Consider the following 17631-nt stretch of genomic DNA (forward strand, 5'->3'; position numbering starts at 1 on the left):
GTATATTCAGGGAAACACAGACCAAGTTGACATTATTGACTAGATATGTGTATTACTTACCAATCACACAGCAGGTTTCCACACGATACTTGTCAATATCACATAAGTTATGTGCCAAGTAACTCAGTTCTGGTTTTAGACCCTTGGGAAATAGAATATAACAATTGCTGTAATGCATTTTGAAAAAAGCACTGCAAAAAACAAGAGACAAAGCTAATAAATGTGATTCCTTACTCTGACATACAGCAGGTTAGAAAAAGTGTCCATGTTTTCTATTCTATAAGGGTCTTGTTTTCGTAATTCATTGAAAATAGAAAGAGCTTTATCAATATCTGTCAAAAGCAAATAGCCATTAGGTCAGGAGATACACAAATGTCCTAAAGTAGAAGATAGCCAGAATTCTGCAGACCTACCTCGAATATTATGATATGCAACTGCGATCTGAGAAATAATGTAGGTACTTTTGGAGAATCCAGCATCAATGAGACTCTGATATTTTTGCAAAGCTTCTTCAATCAGTTGCTGCTCTGTGTATATATGTGCTAGGAAAAATTCCTTTATCCAGCAGTCTGGCAATGACAAGAACTTCAGCTGCAAAGGTTAAAAAAAAAAAAAAAAAAAAAGATGATGTGACATCTGGTCTGTCAGTTAAAGCCAAAAGATAGAGGGAAAGTATAAAATGCCTCTCCTGCATGGACACAAACAGAATAGGGCTTTCATTTCTTCTTCATTTTTGTTTTCTTACATGGAATATATGATATGAAGGAATCACTGTGATCTGTTAAATTTTTTAATTTTTTTTTTTTGTTAAATCCGTAGTTTCTAAACCTTTACAATAAGTTTTGTTCTTGGGGTGCATTCACACGTGTCAGCTGCAACCTTTAAACAGTTGCCAGTTGGCTGCACGTAAGCAGGGTGTTTAATAGCCTGTTCAGAAAGAAAGACTGCATTTCTATGCACACTGCCTGGTCTTTAACACTCGTTCTGTGCACATAAAAAATAATTTTTCTCGGTGGGATATCCTTTTTTCACAGGACAATGTGCTGAAGAGAACTATTAAAAATCTGGCTGATTTACTTCTCAAGCATCAACCATTTTTTTCTCATCTGTTTTTTTTTTTCTCACTGAAGTCAGTAAACTAACTTTATAATTTTAAGCCATTATTTCTTAATGTATCAGTTAGAAACAGAAGAAACTTGAATGGAGCTCTGAAGTACCAATTATGTTTTCAGTTTGTCGTCCATTTTATACGGATTCCAATAGACCGTAATCACGGAGTCTAAACAGCAGGAAAAACAAACAAACAGCACAAGGACGAGTCACACAAATGTAGCCCTATCTCCAACTGAGCAAGCACAGAATAGAAGCATTTTGAGAATTGCCAAGTAATGAGTACTGAATAGAGAGGGAAAAAATCTAATTAAACCACCAATGAAATTATTTAAAAACCCAAGGGGACTTTCAGCAACTATAGTTGACAGTTATAATTGGAAGTCACAGGGTAAAAGCAACATGGCCGCCTATATACACCACGTTCCATATTATTATCTAAATTGCATTTGTTCTATAAAGATGTAATTTTTTGTTTTTCAAATAAACCCATGTATGGTCTTGTGACTCGGGGTTCTTTGGATCCCTGAAATCAATCTCAAACACCTTTGATAATTAGTTTGCCAGATGAGCCAAGTAAAGGAAAACTACTTAAAAACTTTACATATTAATTAGACCACAGGTTTCAAGCAATATGGGGAAGAAAAAAATCTCTCTGCTGCTGAAAAACATCAAATAGTGCAATGTGTTGGACAAGGTATGAAAACATTAGATAGTTTAAGAAAACAAGCATGTTCATTGTAGTGTGGGTTTGTGCAGATAAAGGCATAATGAGGAAGATTTCTGCCAAATTCATCAGTTTAAGAAAGCAGCTGCTAAAACACAATTATCAGGTAGAAAACATGTATTATAAGCTGTTGGTGCACTGGAGTCCCATAAACCTCAAGGTGTAGGATCCTCCAGAGGCTTGCAGTTGTGCATAATCCTGCTATTCAACAACCCCCTAAACACTGCTCACAAGCAGAAATAATTGCATTGGGCCCAGACATGGATGAAGATGAATTTTAAAACAGTCTTCTTTACTGATGAGTGCAACCCTGGATGGTCCACATGGATAGAGTAGTGGATGGTTGGTGGATGGCCACCATGTTGCAACAAGGCTGCGACGTCAGCAAGGAGGTGGAGGAGTCATGTTTTGGGACAGAATCATGGGAAGAGAGCTGGTAGGCTCTTTTAGGGCCCTGGAAAGTGTGAAAATGACCTTGTCAAATTATATAGAGTTTTGGACTGACCACTTTTTTCCATGGCACAAAAAGAACTGTGCCATCCGTAGTAAAATCATCTTCATGCATGACAATGCATCATCCCATGCTGCAAAGAATACTCTGAGTCATTGGCTGCTATGGGCATAAAAGGAGACACTCGATGTGACCACCACCCTCCCCTGACCTTAACCCAATTGAGTATCCTCAAAGTGAATCTGTCAGTAGGATTTATCCCTACAAACGAAAGGCATGGTTATAATGGCGCTGTGATGCTGATTAATATGATACTTGATGTGAAGGGAACCACTCAGTGGCTGAATACTCACCTCATGAAGTATTCAGAAAACAAGATTTATCTTTACTCATCGTGAAATCTGTTTCTCGGAGCCTTCATAGGGGGACACAGGAAACCATGGGTGTATGCTGCTGCCACTAGGAGGCTGACATTATGCACAAAAAAAGTTAGCTCCTTCTCCATAGTGTACACCCCTCAGACTGGCACTAGGTTTATCAGTTAGTGAGAGAAGTAGGAGAAGCAAAATGTAAAAGAGAAAGAAAACGCACAAACTCACACTGTAACAATATAATTCAGTAAACAGAGCTGTTAAACTTCGGAGGGTGCTGTGTCCCCCAATGAAGGCTCCGAGAAACAGATTTTACGGTGAGTAACCAAAAATCCTGTTTTATCGCTTCATTGGGGGACACAAGAAACTATGTAATGTCACAAAGCAGTCCGATGGGAAGGAACAGCAGAAAACTCCATTCAGGTAGGAGAACTAATCATTGCCGCCTGCAAGAGCCTTCCACCTAGGCCGGCATCCGCCGTAACATACAGAGGGTATGGAAAGTATTCAGACCCCTTTAAATTTTTCACTTTGTTTCATTGCAGCCATTAGGTAAATTCATAAAAAAAAATGTCACATTAATGTACACTCTGCATCCCATCTTGACTGAAAAGGGCGGAGGCCCTATGGTGTACCGCCAGGAGGCGCCCACTGCCCGTGTAGAGTGTGCCTTAAACCCAGGAGAAGGCGCTCTGTTGTGACCCGATATACCTCCAAATTGCCATCTGGATACAGCGAGCAATCGTTGCCCTAGAGGCTGATAGGCCTCTACGCACACCCTCGGGAATGACAACAAAAGAGTCCGTCTTCCGAAAGGGGGGCAGCCGACGCCAGATAGACACGCATCGCCCTGATCAGGTCTAACCTGATCAGAGAATGCTACGGAGGATGAGTCAGAGCCGGATGAAAAGGGAAGATAATATCCTCGTTCAGGTGAAAGGCAAACACCATGCTGGTAAGGAAAAAAGGTATTGGGTCGCAAAGCCACCTTATCCTGGAGAAGAACTAGAAAAAAAAAAAAAGAGTCAACAGGAAAGAGCTGCCAACTCCGAGACGCGCCTAATGGAGGTGATAGCCACCAGAAACACCACCATCCAAGACTGAGAGCCTTCATGAAGTGGTTCAAAGTGTGAACTCCTAAGGGCTTCTAGGACTAATTGAGGTCCCAGGAGTCTGATACAGGGGCACAGCGAATTCTGGTGACAGATCGGCCTTTAGGAAAGTTCCGGTCTGTATGGGAGCCTCCAGCGGGCGTCCACGAGAAGACTGACAACTTCTGTGTCCTGGGCCAATCCGATGCTAAAAAAAAAAAGAGACCAACACCCCTTGAGACAGGAATTCGAGAACAATGGACAGGCCTTCCAGGGAATGAAAAAAAGGAAGGAGTAATGATGAGAATGTCAACGAGGTACAGGAAGAGCACTGGACCTCTGATCCACAGAATGTGCAAAACCGCTGTCACAATCTTTGAGAAGACCGAGAGCGGTTGAGAGCCAGAAAGGGAAGGCGACTAAAAATGGTCCTACCCACCCTAAAACACAGGAGTTTCTGATGCCCTGAGGAAATAAGGACATGGATAAAGGCTTCCATGGAGAACGGTGACTCCCGCCTCCTCCTGTGGTTCCAAGGAAGCAATTACTAAACGAAGAGACTCCATCCTGAAATGACACAGAGGGACTCCGTTTGTTCAGTAATCTTAGATCTATGATGGGTAATGCGGAGGACAATCTGCCAGGACTGGTCCTGGGAGATCTACCCTGCACATTACAGGAATGCCCGGAGAATTTAAAAAGAAACCTTTTTCCTAACCTGGCGAGCCTGTGGCTTCTCTTGACGGAAGAACTCCTCTGTCGAAGGGAAACGGTCAAGGGGCCGAAAGTACCGAAACTCGCGAGTCAAAGGAGTAAGGTGATGTTTGGCAGAGATTGTCCCTCCGATGGCCTCTTTAATAATTTGATCCAGCTTGGAGCCTAAACTGACGGGAGCCCTGGAAAGGCAAGTTGGTAATGGACTTTTTTAAGGATAAGACCGCCTGCCACGCCTTGAGCCAAATGATCCTTCGGATGGCCACCATATTGCTGGATGCCTGAGCAGCACATGTAGCAGTGTCCAGGGAGGTGGATACCATGTACTTTCTTTTCTGCATGAGCAATTTGGTCCGCGAGGTCGGCCAATTCCTCCAGTTGGGTTCCAGAAAGTATGCTCTGACAGACCTGCTTAGCCCATGCGGGTAGACTGCCACCCAGGTGGAGGCAAAGACAGGGCACAATGTAGAAGCAGCCACTTCAAAGGCTGACCTTGCAAAGGAATCCATGAGCCTGTCATTGGTTCTTTGGTGTCCTTGAGGGATGCTCCATCCATAAGAGGAAGGACCGTGTTGGTGGACAGTCTGGAAACCAGAGGGTCCACAGTAGGAGAAGCAGTTCAGTTTGCAGTGAGCTCAGGGAAGAAGGGACATAGGATGCCGAGGCGCTTCCCTCTTTGTAAGCGGTCGGGTTGTCCCACACCCTGGAAAGTACCTCCTCAAATTCCCCATGAGGGGCAAAGACCTTAAGAGCTGGTCTCCACCGTCTAAACAAAACTGTCTGTTCTGCAGGTTCCGTAGCAGTATCCTTAATGTTAAAGGTCTGGTTGACAGTCACAATGAGGCTCTGGACCATGTCTGTCAAATTAGAGGCCGGGTCAGAATCCGGGTCCGAGTAATCCTTGGACAGTACATCCGAAACCACCATGGCTGACTCCAGAGAAGAGGATAGGTATGAAGTTGTTGGCTGGAGAGGCTAGAGGAAGCGGGAGGAAGATCTAGAACGACGCTCCTGCCTAGATCTACTACGGCCCATATTGGTAGGCACAGCCGGAGAGTCCTGTGATCTGCTAGTAACGACTGAGACAGCAACGGGCAATCTGTCAAGAAAGGATTCCAGGGTCTGCAACACCCTGGTGAAGTCCGTCACAGATTGCGACAGAGAGTTAGCAAACACTGGGATAGGGGCACAACTCTCTCCTGGGGCAGTAGGCGATACCTGGGTAGCAGGTGTGGGGGAAGGGCTGGGGCAATCCTGACAGAAGGGAGAGGACTGACCTGAAGGGAGTTTGCATTTGCATCTAGAGCAAATAAAGTGCCTGACAAGAGCAGAAGAAAAAGCAGGAGGGCAAGAGCGCTCTCCCTTAGGATTAGGCATGGTAAGAAGCAGACCAACTAACTAATGCCATAAGGGTAGGTGACAGACAAGAATATGCTGAGGACTGCTTCCAGGCAGTAGAAGGGCACCAGGAGCAAGCAGGGCTGCAGGGGAAGATGCCGAGATCCCTGCAGAGAGGCGCCACCATCTGGGTCCAGATGTCGGCAAATGGCAACTGCAGGAAGGAAAAGGAGAGCCCGCCAAGAGGAAAAGTGCTTGCAGATTGCGCGCCACTAAGAGGGAAGGAGGGGGCGAGATCAAAAAAGCCCACTGGATTGAGGCCTGAAGGGGGCAGAGCTAACCAGAGACACGGAGAGGAGGCGCGCCAACGACGGGCGGGAGAAAGCCCACCCGAAGATGCCAGAAGGGGGCGGAGCTAACCGCCACAAACTAAGTCATGTTGAAGCCGGGGCCTAAAGTAGAAAAAACTGCTGCCAAGACAAAGGACGTTGGCATGGAGGCCCATTGATTACCAAAAGGTAATCCTGCGCCACCAACCTAGCTGGAGGTAAAGAAGGGGGACAGGCCCGGTATAGACCAAAAAGGTCTATACCGGCATAGAAAGCCCTAGGAAAACATACCTTGCACCCGTTCTAATAAAGAACCCCATTCTAATAAAGGAACCCCATTCTAATTAAGGAACCCTAGACTAAAAGCGGGATCAGGGGAGCAGGAAAAACCTAATTCTTTTTCTTCATCCATCTCTTCTTCCTTATTTTCTGGTTTATCTTCTTCTTTATCTGAATCTTCTCCTCTGTCGCCTCTGGACCGGAACCTGATGGAGAGAGAAAAAGGACATGTACCTCTTCATCCTGAAGACTAGTTCATTATTAGACGTCCGACATGTATTGTAGGATGCCCATGCCTCCTGAAACCGACAGGCTCTGGTGGGCGAGTGTGTAGGAGACGGGGGCCAGGGCCGATATTCGGATCATCTAAACACTCTTCGTGTGTTAGGGGTTGGGGTCCTTCTGGCTAGATGTATGAGGATACGTTGCCATCATTGTGTGGGCCGTGCATGCTCAGTGGGAGCTGGCGTCCAGTGTGCAAGACTTCAATAAAATGGTGCGGTAGCACAGAATTTTAAAAAGGAGGCAAGTCACTGAACAATCAGTGACCTGCACAAGAAATAGAGGAGCAAAGAACGAGAAGACGACCCTGCCCCCCACGTCCTGCCCCAAAGCATACAAAACAAAATTTTCTGAAAACTTCATAAGGTGAGTGTTCAGCAGCCACTGAGCGGATCCCTTCAAATCAGGTAAATTCTGCCTACAGGTTCGCTTTAAGCAAAAGATCTATGAGGGTGGGAGGCAGTTCACATCAAAGCAGCAGCTCAAGGAGCCTATTCAGACATCCTGCAAAGAAATTCAAGTAGAAACTCTCCAAAAACTCACAAGTTCAATGAATGAAGAATTTGTGAAGGTGATGTCAATGAAGGGTTCCTATGTTGTCAACATGTAACTTAGCCTGCTAAGATGTTTTTGATTGCATAAGCTTTTGATTTCAACAAATGTGACCTCTTAATGCTGCAAATTCAACAAATTACAATTTTCAGTTCTTTACAAGCTATAAAATGTTTGTAAACTCTATATTGGAAGGTTTGTCCAAGAAAACTGATTTATACTCGGTTGAGAACGGTTGATGATTTGAATTTTATACTGTCATTTGCATAGACCATTTAGGAAAATCAGAGAAAAATGGCATTTGTATAACTTGGAAAGCAGCGTACAGTGCTGTGTTAAAAGAGATCCATGAGTGGTAGTAAATGCATAGAAAGAATATTCCTAGTAAAGTTATTTTCGCATGGGGCAATTTCTTTACAGAAGTAAAAACTTGATTGTGGGCAACCCCATTAATGAAAAGGTAACAAAACAGATCTTGTGATGGAAATATACACTCACCGGCCACTTTATTAGGTACACCTGTCCAACTTCTTGTTAACACTTAATTTCTAATCAGCCAATCACATGGCGGCAACTCAGTGCATTTAGGCATGTAGACATGGTCAAGACAATCTCCTGCAGTTCAAACCGAGCATCAGTATGGGGAAGAAAGGTGATTTGAGTGCCTTTGAACGTGGCATGGTTGTTGGTGCCAGAAGGGCTGGTCTGAGTATTTCAGAAACTGCTGATCTACTGGGATTTTCACGCACAACCATCTCTAGGGTTTACAGAGAATGGTCCGAAAAAGAAAAAAAATCCAGTGAGCGGCAGTTCTGTGGGCGGAAATGCCTTGTTGATGCCAGAGGTCAGAGGAGAATGGGCAGACTGGTTCGAGCTGATAGAAAGGCAACAGTGACTCAAATCGCCACCCGTTACAACCAAGGTAGGCCTAAGAGCATCTCTGAACGCACAGTGCGTCGAACTTTGAGGCAGATGGGCTACAGCAGCAGAAGACCACACCGGGTACCACTCCTTTCAGCTAAGAACAGGAAACTGAGGCTACAATTTGTACAAGCTCATCGAAATTGGACAGTAGAAGATTGGAAAAACGTTGCTTGGTCTGATGAGTCTCGATTTCTGCTGCGACATTCGGATGGTAGGGTCAGAATTTGGCGTAAACAACATGAAAGCATGGATCCATCCTGCCTTGTATGGAGCATCTTTGGGATGTGCAGCCGACAAATCTGCGGCAACTGTGTGATGCCATCATGTCAATATGGACCAAAATCTCTGAGGAATGCTTCCAGCACCTTGTTGAATCTATGCCACGAAGAATTGAGGCAGTTCTGAAGGCAAAAGGGGGTCCAACCCGTTACTAGCATGGTGTACCTAATAAAGTGGCCGGTGAGTGTATATCATATAGATCTCACTTGCGTAGATACTCCTATATAATTATATATACTCATGTATACTTATATATCCACAGCTAAATATATACACTATAATCAATTGCTTAAAATGGTTGACATAAACTGATATAAGCTAGACAGACTGTTTGGGGATTTCCAGCCATAAAGCGGAACAGCACCAGATGTACTAAATGGTGATCAGATGTCTCAACTTTGTCCTAGATGCAGAAAGATGCAGAGAGCTACACTTTAGTAGCTTAATCAGCATTCATATGTGCATTAATCACAATATTCCATATATATTTAGATAACCAATAACAGAGGAGCTAGACAATATGGTAATAAACTAACCACCCCTAACCACCTCCTTTCTATATGCAATTATAAAACCATGTATGTACAATAAATCATCAGTATTGGTGGAATGTTATTGTCACAATAGTGCACGGTGTCATTCTTGAGTGCTCAAAATACTCAGTCTTATTGGGAACAGCCGCAGCACACACAGGGATAGATTTATCCGAACCAAATTTCCATAACAATCTTACCATTTCCTTGTCTGTGATTAGGTTACATAGTTCCAACCAGGTTCCCCAATGCAAAGGCAAGATATGTGTCGCCTCCACGAAAACATCCAAAGCCTCCTTCACCAGATCCAATTTTCTCAGAACTACACCATATCTGTAAAACAAAAAGTATATACAATTTCCATAAAATAATGTTTCAGTTCAACAAAAGCAGGGAAAGAGCTCGGCAACTCACAGGTAAAGACCAAATCCATCCAACTCTCTGGCCTTATGTTTCTTACTGAGCTCAACACGCAGCTCACGCAGGGCCTCATTCTTTACTTGTCCTTTCTCAAGAGGACCTAGAAAGACAGTAATATTCCACAATAATCTCCATGTAACAAGGCTACTATTAAAAATATTTAAAGGTGTTGATCCCTTTCTAAAAAGTTAAGTCAGAGGTTAGTCTTCCGATTGGAACAACCCTCTAAGTCAGAGCACAGAACTGCTGCTAAATTCAGCTCCTGCTTCAGGTTGCTCAATATGACTAATGCAACAGAAAAGTGAAGGGTGCTCCATTGTTTGTTATTCTATAAATCAAATCGTTAACCAGAGGAGCTTATACTACTAACCTACTGGGGTTGTGCAGAAAATAGGCACAATGCTAGAAACATCTGGGCTGGGATAAGTACAGCTCCAAGCTGGTGTGGGCTGCTTCTCTACGGGATTGGGATTTTCCAAGGCTTGTTGCCATCGGGATATAAACAAGTTCCAGGGGAAGTAAACAGGCTATATTCGCACAATCCAGCCAAACACACGATGCCTGCGAAGTAGTTGTACAGATGCAGAAGAAAGGGTTTTAATCCAAAAAAGCTAAGCAATGTGTTTTGGTGCAGCAGTCTTTTCACCTTCAAGAGGGTTTTCAAGTACAAGGGAAAACAACATATTTATATCTACTTGCGTTTGGGAGAAGCCAAAGAACACACCCGATCACTGCGATGTCAATGTGTTCTTTGAATACTCCCAAGTGCAGGTGTATAGATATCTGCGTGGTTTCCTTACTTGTAAGACATGATGAAGGTGCAAGGGAGATGTGTCACTGCACATACTGCTATCAGTGATGTAAAATCAGAATATTTTTCCTCGAGCAACACATATGCCAAGAGGGTTAATTTAAAGTGGTATACATGGGCTGGTTTTATGTGGGCACCCATAGAGTGGGAGGGAGTGTGCTCACCATATCTCCACTTGCAAAGCGGACACCGGCATGTGTACGGACAGGACCTACGGTGATGTCATGGTCATGTGATCATCACATGGTTCTGGTTAAATACCTGGACATGAGAGTTAGTCTGGGTTGTGACTTGGGAGAGGAAGGACTCCCACATGGCTCCAGGAGGAGCTGAGGACATTGTGGTGTCTGCAGGTGAAACCGGCAGAGAAAGGACACTTTTGTACTTTGCTTGTTTTGTTTTCCGTTAAGCCAGGAAAGCTCTGCTAATTTTTCCTGAACCCTGCTTTGGTCCTTATGACTATAATATACCAGCATGTAATTTACTATCAAAGCGTTCCTGTGTCTACCTTAAGAAGCAGCTAAGCGTGTCAACCCCTCACACAATAAATAAAAATGTTGAGTCAAACACAACCTTCCCCAACAATTTAATCTTACATACTGACGAAGCGTTTCTTGAACATTCACCTAGCTATGAAAGACTATACTACAAGTAGCCCACCCTCCGAAGATGATTGTACTCACCCAAGCTATCTACAGTCTCATCATCTTTCCTCTTCTCTCCAGACTACAAGGCAAATGTAATCATTAGCATATAAAAAAAAAAAATTAATATTTATTTTATTCCCCATACAGCATGCTAATCTCCTAGCATACTGGATAATTGAGAGGTTACCAGGACAATGACTTTGAAATGGTAAAAAAAAACAAAAAAAAAACCACGACTTGAGAAAACTTAACAGTTGATTCAGAGTAGATGTCAAGAGGATTTTTATCACCTAAACAGAAATTGATTGGTCACATTTAAGACCTGTGGGCTTCATTCTACTGGAATGGAGCATCTCACTACTTGTGATCATCATACATAACAATCGAGTATAGTTCAAACATCAATTATATAAAGACAGACATGTCAATAATAAGCACAAACACATATAAACTGCGTTCTTACCAAATACCTGGAGTACATATACAAAAAGTAGGCTTTCTGGCTTTTACACCCTCGGAGGAAATATGCAGCTCTGTCATATTCTTTTAAGTCGAAGTAAGACTTGGCCAGTGTATATGCATCCAGATCTTGGGCGTCCTCCTAAAATAAATATATATAATACATATATATGTAAACCGTTTCAGCACATGGCAGTGTGCCCCAAGATCATTAACTCGGAAGGAATTGATGTGCCTTCCAGACAAACTTCGAGAGGTATTGCCTGCTTCGGGTGCCCTCTATGAGCCAGAGCAGAGATACACTAATAAAGTAGTGTTTTTCACTACGAAAAAGCCGGTAGATCCATGTTTCACAAACAGTCATTAATTTAAATGCTCACATGTAAAACTACGTTTCAACTTTCATAGCCACTGCATGGAAGTATGTTGGTATGTGCACAAGACATCTCTATCAGGGAAGATACCGCTTGGCATCCACCTGAAGCAGCCCATAAAATGTATGTAAGGTACAGAAATGTCAAAAGGACATTCCTGTGCACATGTTGTCTTATGCCCCTTCTTTTAACCACTTCAGGGTTTGGAAACTCCCAAGCAGTTAAAAGAAGTGGCATGCTCATTCTTCAGGCAGACCCACAAGAACAACGGCAGCAGTGCTGGCGCCTAAATAACACCATGAGCACAAATACTATAGCTAGCTGCACTTACTTCCCCTTGCAAAACCAGCTGCTTCACCAGTGTCTTGGGAAGCAAACTGGCAGTGAAGAGTCACTCTCATACTAAATGAGAGCTGTGATGAGGCATTTCCCTTTACTTCTGCACTAAATCCTATTTCCAGGTTACCTCAGTTTGGCTGTTCGGCAAGAACATAAAAAGCTAAATGGGTTTTCTACTTTCCGCAAAGTGAACCTCCAACGCTTGCAAGATGTAAAATAGCAAAAACATATGGTACTTATCCTCCACAAGTCCAGGGTTGACTCCAAACTGTTTTGGCTGTGGCAGTGACTCAATGTAGACATTACCCATCAGCGCTGCACTTAATCACTGAGCTGGGCTGGGCTGGGTTGCAAGGTCTAAGGGTGTGAAGCATCTGGTTTTGTTATTTTACCTGCCTGCAAGTATTTGGGATCCACTTTGCTGAACGTGAAAGACCCCTTTAAAATCAATGGATAGTAGTCCTTAGCCGGTCTTAAATGACTAAAATCAATCAACTGCTATCTGTGAACAGAGACGAAAGCCGAGAAAGGCCTTTGTACATCACAACATATTCCTTACTACAACAACTGAAACAGAGCTTCTATAGTCCAATATACATCATCTGATGAATCATGTTGTGATTTCGTATACGGTCTCTATAAACCCTGCTTATTACTGCTTGAAGCTAACATTAGATTATGATGCCAAATATTGTCATACATTTAAACCCCAGGTAGGAAATTAGACAATCATCGAGTTGTTATAAGAAAGAAAAAGAAAACTATGCCTTAGACTTCCCTTAACAAATCTTGTAAATGTACCATGGGCTTCATCGAAACACATCAGATGTTGTTTGATCCTGCCAAAAAGCACAACTGTATCTTTATAGATAAACAAACTGATGACTTTAAACCTACCTCTGTTAGTGCAGGTGTAGACGGCAGCTCACTTAAAGGGATAGATTCCAAAGAAAAAGCCAATTCAGATGCCCTGAGAAGGAAAAAAAGTTTCAAAGTCAAACTTATGTGAATATTCTTAAAATGTTCTAAAGTTGAAGACAATGTGTCTGATTTACCAAAATTGATGCAAAAGGACACAGAGCAGTTGCCTATGGAAACCAGATTTTATACATCAGGGATCTTTCTGGAAAGGAAAACAGTAATCTGAATGGGCCTACCACACTGTATAGATGTAACCTGGAGGCGCAATGTTTGCAGCCTAATGAGACTGGATTACAAAATACAAAGTATAAAGCGATACCTGCATTCTAATCCAGCCACCTAACCTGACTTCTCAAGGAAGGAAAAAGGCAGGTAGCAGGTCTTACTGCTCTACTGTTTATGGACTTTTCCTATTCGGTTCATGCACCAAACGGAGTGGTGCTTAGCTCAACGGTTGGCACTGTAGCCCTGCACAAAAGACAACACATGCATGGAATAGGCTTGTCAGATGATGGCATGGAAGAGAAGGATCAGCAGGTGGAATTTACACACACAATCCTTTATTTCTCTCACTAGGTATGCCTCTCCCAGAGGTGTCTGACAATGCTTTCCTGTGAAAACACATGAACGTTGGCTGTACCAAAAGGCTAATGAATTCCAGTGAGATGGTTGTTGGGAAGAACCAGCGTTCAGCTGACAGCTACCTGGTGTAAGTGGACACCTTTACAATGCCAGGCCATTCAGTAGGAGTGGATACGAGCAATTCCAATGTTTGTACAGCTCTGTGGAATATGTCTGCACTATATAAGTTACAGTAAACAATACGTCACATGCACAATATCTGGCTCTGCAAACACCATCATGAAAAAGGTCCTGTCAACCAACTTCTGCCATGATTCTATTATCTCAAATGAATACTGAATAAGGCTATGTTCACAAGTTGTGTTTTCCTGCAGCACAAAACCTGCTCTCTTGGCAGTAAAGAAGCTGCTTACAAAAAGAAGGCTTTGAAGTGTTTTCCAGGATCCCAGAGTTCAGTTGTGCTTCTACTATAGAAGCATGAACAATGCAAGGTGTTAGGTCACCAATGCAAGATATATGTGTAACCATAAAAAAAATTTTGGGGAAAAAAATACACAATTACAAATGTAACAGTGGAGGGAGTTGAATAGGTTGGGAATAGTTTATAGTGATGAGCTTATATACTCGTTACTCGAGATTTCTCGAGCACGCTCGGGTGACCTCCGAGTATTTTTTAGTGCTCGGAGATTTAGTTTTTCTTGCCGCAGCTGAATGATTTACATTTGTTAGCCAGCATAAGTACATGTGGGAATTCCCTAGCAACCAGGCAACCCCCACATGTACTTATGCTGGCTAATAGCTGTAAATCATTCAGCTGCGGCAAGAAAATCTAAGTTTCCGAGCACTAAAAAATACTCTGAGGACCCCCCGAGCATGCTCGAGAAATCTCGAGTAACGAGTACATTCGCTCATCACTAATAGTTTAGCTAAGAGTATGTGCAGACGATCAGGAATTGGCAGCGCTTTGGTCACAGTACATGTTCGCTGCATCCAAAGCGCTGCCGGCTATTGAACACAGGTGAATACACGTGTTCACTGAACCATGCGGATTCACCATATCCAATACATTGTATTGGTGAAATTCCTCTTGCGGAGACAGAGTCTTCACAAGACAAAGAGACATGCTGTGGTCTGGAGAGACGCGCCACATGTCTGTTTCTGCAGGTAAGCCGTGGGCATCTGTGGATGCATAGTGGGATTTCTTGAAATCCCATCCACTATACTGTAACATCTGGATGCTGCGGGTTAGACGCTTCATAAGTACACAGCATCCATCCTACAGCGTTTACTGATCATGTGCACCTACCCATAAGACATTGGCAGAGTGCTGAGTTGGTAGGACCCTGTTCACTTTCACATTGCATTGGTCGGGCATTGTTCAATTTCACACCCTGGTCGGCCAATGTTTACTTTTTACACATCACTCATTTAATTAAACTGTACTAATCATAAATGCTATTCTAAGGTGAGGACACCAAGACATTGTGGTTTAAAGTTCTCAAAAATCACAAAAATAAATGGGTTTCACATACTGCTGTACCTAATATCACTCCATCTAACAGAGCCGCTCAGGGAGAGACCTGGCTTTTCTGATGCAATCTCTATCTTCTCCTGCCAGGCTCCAGTTGATTGGCAGGTCTCTCTCTCTATGTACACACAATGGAGAGATCTGTCAATCAATTTGGAATGGGACAGATCAGTCCACGACCAGTTCTTGAATCTAATAACAGGTCACTTTTAAAATAAAAAAGTGCAATGTCCACCAGTATGCACATCACAAGCTGTTAAGAGCAATGACTGACTGAAAAGGTTACGTGGCTAGGCAGTGTGTGACCAGCTGCGAAGACACAAAAACTAGAAAGGTATTTATGTGGAATGTTGCAAAATTCATTTGCATGCATGATGCTTCTAAATTGCTAAAGCTGTCCCCTGCCAGTCTCCCTACCTAAAGGCTACTTTCACACATCAGGTTTTAGCCGTCAGGCACAATCCGTCGAATGTTGAAAAAAACGGATCCGTCGCAGATTGTGAAAAACTGATGCGACGGATCCGTTTTTCGATGGATCCGACTAGCATATCCAGATAATTGGATTAAAAAAAAATTGGAGCATGCTCAGTTTAAAAAACGGAATCCGGAGCCGGAATCCGTCATTTTCCGGATCCGATACCTTCCGGCTCCCATTCTAGCAAAAAGCTGGAAGCGCCGGATCCGGCTTTTTCGCCAGAGACAAAAAACGTTACTGTGTAAGTTTTTTTCCTAGAAGCCAGAAACGAAAACCGGACAAAACGTAAGGTCATCCAGCGCTAATACAAGTCTATGGGAAAAAAAAACGATTCAGTGGCAGTTTTCGCCAGATCCAGTTTTTTCAAAATTTGCCGGATTGAGCCTGACGACAAAAGACGGATGTGTGAAAGTAGCCTTACAGTAGTGGGTGGTGACATTAATTAACTTCAGCAGTCATATTCCATCACAGCAATAATGAACAGTTTCCTTGCTCTTTCTGAAAATGACAGCTGCAGTGGTAACATGTCAGGAGACTGGTGGGGGACCCCGGCAGCAGTACAATGGGGTGCGGATCTGCTAGGTGGGTATATCCCCATATAAGATCCCCACAATCCCATTTTTAAAATACAAAGTAGTGCTCAATCCCTTCTATTTATAGTAAAATTCTGCTAATAATCCACAACCTAACAAAACTCTGCAAAAGTAAAAATGCCACTATATGGGCTATTGTTTATCACTGCTCACATAAAGAGCTGATTGTATCATTAAAGAGGTTGTCCCCGTTCAGAAATCCCTGTCTCTGGACCAAGTTATAAGAAACAAAAAAAACTGTACTTTTCTCACCATCCACAGGTCAATTGCGGAGTCTCCATCTCTGCTCCCTGTGTCCGATATTGGCTGCAGCGCTGACGGAGCATTGGTGTCAATCACTGAGCTCAGCCTCCATCTACACAGGACCATACCCTGAACTCAGTGATTGGCTGCAGCGCTCTCGATGTGAGCACCGTAGCCGATATCAGGAGCCGCGATAAATGTGATTGGCTGCAGCGCTTGATGTGAGCACCGTAGCCGATATCAGGAGCCGCGATAAATGTGATTGGCTGCAGCGCTCGATGTGAGCACCGTAGCCGATATCAGGAGCCGCGATAAATGTGATTGGCTGCAGCGCTCAATGTGAGCACCGTAGCCGATATCAGGAGCCGCGATAAATGTGATTGGCTGCAGCGCTCGATGTGAGCACTGCAGCCGATATCAGAAGCCACGATGGACCCACGGAGGGTTGATAAAGTGCTGTTAGTTCTTTTTAATAACATGTTCTGGAAGGGAACAACCTCTTTTAATAGTGATGGATGCGAATGGCAGAATGGTAGGTAACTGCTGCAGCCAATCTCAGTGTCGCCCCCTATGGAAGGGCCACCTACACAATCCTACCTCTCAATGCTGTGCTCGGTCCCTGCAGCTGACCTTAGTAATGGAGGGGGATTTTACACTTATACTCAGCCTCAGTGATGACAGGGAACAATACATGTTAGTAACAGCACACACCCAGGAGCTGTCAGTGACTGCACGTACACACGCCTGCCTCTTACACAAGGCCTGTGCTGTGCAGCCTCTCACCATTTCACGCTGTGCATGAGGCCCCGCTCCCGGCACAGCCAGCTTATGCTCAGCAGCTGCTTCTTTATTTCCCGTAGGTCAGAAAACAGACTGCTTGAAGCCGCCATCATGCTCTCCTGGCGTCAGCGCGGCAGCTGGCTAACGTCCGCCAATCAGCAGTCAGCTTACTACGAGGACGTCAGAACAACGCACGTCATTACGCCAATGCAGGCGGTTGGTAGGGGAATCCTGATTGGCTAGATGTGCTGCTCAGGAAATGGGCGCCAATTACGAGTAGCGAGAGAACGTGGAGGCGGCGCCGAGTTGTTTCTTCTTCTGCAGGAGAGGAGAGAGAACGTGTGGCACTGTCTGTGTGGGCTGCTGGTCTGTTAGGGCGCAGGCTAGCAGCTCTGGGAAAACTGTACTGTAGCCAAAATGGTGAATTAGATAGCCACAATCCCGAGTGTAGTACTGCGCATAGATGCCTGTGCGATGTC

At 43.8% G+C, this 17631-nt stretch overlaps 1 protein-coding gene across 1 annotated transcript in view; it reads right to left on the minus strand.

The window, feature by feature from the left end:
- The window catches only part of CDC23 (cell division cycle 23), a 45780-nt gene extending 28474 nt beyond the window's left edge, over positions 1-17306 (minus strand). The window contains exons 1-9 of the mRNA XM_077265542.1: positions 17156-17306; positions 12928-13000; positions 11322-11459; positions 10895-10937; positions 9395-9500; positions 9181-9313; positions 414-591; positions 235-332; positions 61-142 (exon numbers count right to left, since the gene is read on the minus strand). Coding sequence (XP_077121657.1) covers positions 61-142; positions 235-332; positions 414-591; positions 9181-9313; positions 9395-9500; positions 10895-10937; positions 11322-11459; positions 12928-13000; positions 17156-17265 — 961 coding nt within the window. The 5' untranslated portion in view covers positions 17266-17306. The remainder of the gene's footprint in view (positions 1-60; positions 143-234; positions 333-413; positions 592-9180; positions 9314-9394; positions 9501-10894; positions 10938-11321; positions 11460-12927; positions 13001-17155) is intronic.
- Positions 17307-17631: the final 325 nt, after the last annotated feature.

Source organism: Ranitomeya variabilis, chromosome 5 (assembly GCF_051348905.1).
Source record: "Ranitomeya variabilis isolate aRanVar5 chromosome 5, aRanVar5.hap1, whole genome shotgun sequence".
Taxonomy (NCBI): domain Eukaryota; kingdom Metazoa; phylum Chordata; class Amphibia; order Anura; family Dendrobatidae; genus Ranitomeya; species Ranitomeya variabilis.